Source organism: Pteropus vampyrus, unplaced genomic scaffold (assembly GCF_000151845.1).
Source record: "Pteropus vampyrus isolate Shadow unplaced genomic scaffold, Pvam_2.0 Scaffold367, whole genome shotgun sequence".
Classification (NCBI taxonomy): domain Eukaryota; kingdom Metazoa; phylum Chordata; class Mammalia; order Chiroptera; family Pteropodidae; genus Pteropus; species Pteropus vampyrus.
The window spans coordinates 579,966-583,929 of record NW_011889148.1 but is presented as its reverse complement, the minus strand read 5'-3'; the positions used below and the strand labels follow the sequence as shown (position 1 = coordinate 583,929).

Here is a 3,964-nt window from a genome sequence, read left to right as displayed (position 1 = left end):
GTTGCCCAAGCTGGGCATCAGAGACCTGTTTTCGCAGCAGGCTAATCTGTCCGGCATCACCACACAGCAAAATCTGCTGGTGTCCAGGGTAAGTCATCGGTGGCCATGAAGACCTAGAGGCCTCAGTGGGAACATCTGCCCCTCGGGAGCTGCTGGGCGATGGTCGCTCTCCCTGCCCGAGTCTGTGCGATTATCCATAGGCACGGACATCTGTGAACCAACACACCACATGCTGAGGGTGGCGCTTGGTGCTGGGGATACAGCATCCCCCCAGTCCCTGTTCGGTCAGGGTGGGGAGGCAGCGTCTTCATAGATCATGGCAATGGAGAGGGACAAACGCGATGCCAGAAGCAGAGGAAGGTCACAGCCGAGGCTGGGTGTGTGTGTATCACAGAGGTTTCTTAGACGAGAGAAAGGGACCTATGACTTCAGCTAAGTAGACAGAAGTGAACTAGAGGGCAGAGCCTCGGCTTTGTTTGAGAGTTTGCATTCCAGTTCTTCCTTATGGCATGAAAGGGTCACTTAGCCTCTGAATATGTTTTCCTCATCGATAAGATGGACAAAATATATCAATATCATAGGGTGGTCTTGAAGATTAGAAAGAGTGCTGGGGACATGGTAAGGGACCAATTAGTGATAGCTATCATTATTGTGTAAATAAGAGGTCATCCAGCTCAACAAGCCACCCGACATAGAAATTCCTGCTGTGATGTCCCCAGCAAGTGGCTTTGCATGCAGTGAACCACAGGACGGATCCCCGGCCACCTCTGGGCCCCCCAGTCTTCCCTAAGTCCCCAGTTATGTTTTCTCAGAAATAACGCTGCGATTTCCCTCCCAGAGTTTCCACAAGGCCATCCTGGATGTGGACGAGGCTGGCACAGAGGCTGCAGCGGCCACCAGCGTCTCTGTCACCTTTCTGTCCGCCTCACACAATCATCGAGTCCTTCGGTTCAACCGGCCTTTCCTCGTGGTGATCTTTTCTACCAAGACCCAGAGCATCCTCTTTCTGGGCAAGGTTGTCAACCCCACGAAACCATAGCCCTCCCAGAGCTGCCTGTCTGCGGGAAGACGTGGCCCAGAGCGCTGGCTGCAAGCAGCTCTGCTTTTGGAGAGGGGGTCGGGAGGTCGAAGATGCCAGGAGTCCGGGCAGAAGCTGCTGGCGAGGGGGTGGGACGTGGGGAGTACCAGATGGATGCGGACTAGACACTCAACTCTCCAGGGCTATGCAACCTCGGGCAGATCATGTAATCTCATTGAATACGTTTCTGCCCCCCAAAAGTGGGAGAAGCCCTCCCAGGGTGGCTGTGCGAATTAAACAAACAATGGCTACGAGGAGCCTGGCTATGAGGTGCCTTGTACTTGGCAGATGCTCAGTAATTGCATTCCTTCTCCATCCCTCTGGGGTTGGCCCCTCACTCCCCCGCATACCTGGTCCCAGACACGGGTGCTCCGACTTCCCGTGGGCTGGCGTCTGCAGAAGGGGGAAGCAGTGCAGGCAGCCAGCAGCCCCCGGGCAGGTTCGGTGCCTTGTTCCAGGATGGGAGGCTCAGAAGGCCTTGGCAAGGAGAACCCCAACCAAGGAGCTACCACAGAGACCTGGCGAGGAGGGCTCAGTGAGGCAGGCAGCCAACCAGGTGACACAGGTACCGCTCCAACCTGTGGCAGTGGAGATGCGGCCAGCATCTGTCCCAGAGTACCTGGCTGTGGTCGCGGGGGCTCTGCAGAAGGAAGAACACGTGACCGCAGCCTGGAGGCCCGTTCTCACGGCCCCGCTCCGCCACTGATTTGCTTTGGTTCTTCAGGCAAATCCCCTCTCTTTGGGTCTCAGTTTCCCCGCCCGGGTGATGCTGGCCCAGGTGGTCTAGCTCAGACCCTCTTTGAGTAGGTGGGGTGAATTCTCTGGGGAGGGTCCACCTAGAATCTGTGAGAATAAACCTGTACCTCAAACCTGTGATTTCCAGCAAATGGATTTCTCTGGGCGGGGCCCTGTGGGTTTTCCTGATGGCCGGGGCATCAGAGACAGGCGGCCTCACTGTTCCAAACCCAGAGTTTTCACTGCTGAGAAGATGCTGAGAGCCGCCTCTGGCACTGACGATTGTTCCAGAGTCGCAGTATTCCAGGGATCGCATGACGGGGTCCTTGGACGCAAATTTCAGAATAGACTCGTTGTGGGAAACCAGGAAACCTGTATCTAGAGCGAGAGACAGACCCCTTTTTTACGGTGTACAGGTGAGAGAGGAAGGGAAGACCCTGGGGTAGTCTCCCTCCCTGCCTGTAAAACAGCCCTGAGGTGGACAGCTCAGCCCCTGGACAACGCTGACGAAGGCAAGTTCCCAACGCCGAGCAGGACCGTTCCACCGCTGACCACAGCAGCTCCGGGCTGCGTGGACGCAGCAGCTCCGGGCTGTGTGTGGACAAGGACTGAGAAATGCTTCAAGACCTTGCCTGGCCCTCCGTTCCCTGTCCCGGGTTCACCGGCTGAAAAAGAAGCGTGTGACTAAAATGTTGGTTCATTTCCCCTGCATCCGCTGGAAAGTTGGAGTGGTTTTTTTTTTTAACAGCCAGGTAAAAAATCAAGTCAGGTGCAAGTTGACTCACTCCCAACTCTGCCCTACAGAGGCAGGTGGTGGCGGGGCGGTGTGGGGGAGAGGGGAGGGGGCGGGGATCCCAGAGTCTCAGACAAGCCAGAAAGGAGGCACAGGCCCGGGGTCATGAGGCAGCAGGACTGCGGGGGTGACGTGTGAAAGCGAGGCCCTGGTGTGGTGAAGCGGAGAAGGGGGAACAGTCGCCCTCAGCTCAGCCCCGAGAACGATGTTCTCTTATTCTGATCAAGCTCACCCCTCCCCTGCTAAAAGCACTCAGTGGCTCCCTCTTGCCTACAAAATAAAATCCAGACTCCTCTGTCTGCCATCCAGCCCTCCCTGGTCTGGTCGCTCCTGCCTCTCCTTGCTCTTCTCCCTGGGGGCCCGTAGCTTCTCACCTCCAGGCCACGGCTCCTGCGGGTCCCTGTCACCCAGAATGCTCCCTCCCCCATCTCTGAGAATCTGCATCCTGCCAGGATCTCCTGGAATGCCTCGTCTCTTCCCTAAGGCAAACTGTCATCCTATCATCAAATGAGAGATTAATCTCTGCCCCTGCACACCACCGGGCCCCCATTAGACAGAAGCCTTGAAGGTGGGGCCTGTTCACCCTCGTACCTGGTCTAGCATGCAGCTGAGGCCCAACAAATAGTTGGTGAATGAATGAACGAAGGAATAAAGCTGTGTCCCGAGCAAGGTCCCTGAGCTATTTGCTGTGCATCACCTCCCCCTGACAGGTCCCTGCAATCGATCAGGTAAATATTTAGTCCTGCTCCTCAGATTTCAAAATGACCTTTTGGACCATTAAAATAAATAAATAAATAAATGAAAGGTGCAGGACACCTTGTCCCCTGAGCATGGGGGCCTCCGTCTCTTCTTGTTTGCTGCTCTCCCATGGGATCTCTTATTTGTGGGGCCCTCGGGACACCACTGGGGAGGCTTCCTTCGGGACGGGCGTTGAGCTCTCAGAGGGGCTGTGTGTGTTTGCGATTTCAGAAGTTCTGTTCTAGCAGGGAAACCACGGTTTTCCTGCACTTTGCAATGGGAGAGCAGAGGGAGGCAATTCGAGTGCCATGAGCATCCGCGGTGTAGTCTGGGGGACCCCAGATGCCAGCAGAGGGCGATGAGACAGCATGGCCTTCGTAAGTTGGTGCGCGGCATTGTGGGTTCATTTGGTTATTCGTTCTCTTATTCGACAAAGAGTTACTAAGTGGAGTTGGCCACTGGCCGGGAAGGTAGGGGGGTCTCCCCAGTTGGGGTACCACTGGGAATTTGGACCGAGACAAGAGGGGCTGCAGTCCCAGCTTCTCCACTGACCCTGAGCTGTGGGGCCAACACTCTATGTCCCCAGATCTCAATTTTCTCACCCGTAAGTGGGCACAGAG

The 3,964-nt window shown here is 55.9% G+C and overlaps 1 protein-coding gene across 1 annotated transcript in view; it reads left to right on the top strand.

The window, feature by feature from the left end:
* Window positions 1-1,039, top strand: part of LOC105305153 (kallistatin) — a 6,233-nt gene extending 5,194 nt beyond the window's left edge. The window contains 2 exon segments of the mRNA XM_011379601.1: window positions 1-88; window positions 839-1,039. The exon segment at window positions 1-88 is cut by the window's left edge and continues 14 nt beyond it. Coding sequence (XP_011377903.1) covers window positions 1-88; window positions 839-1,039 — 289 coding nt within the window.
* Window positions 1,040-3,964: the final 2,925 nt, after the last annotated feature.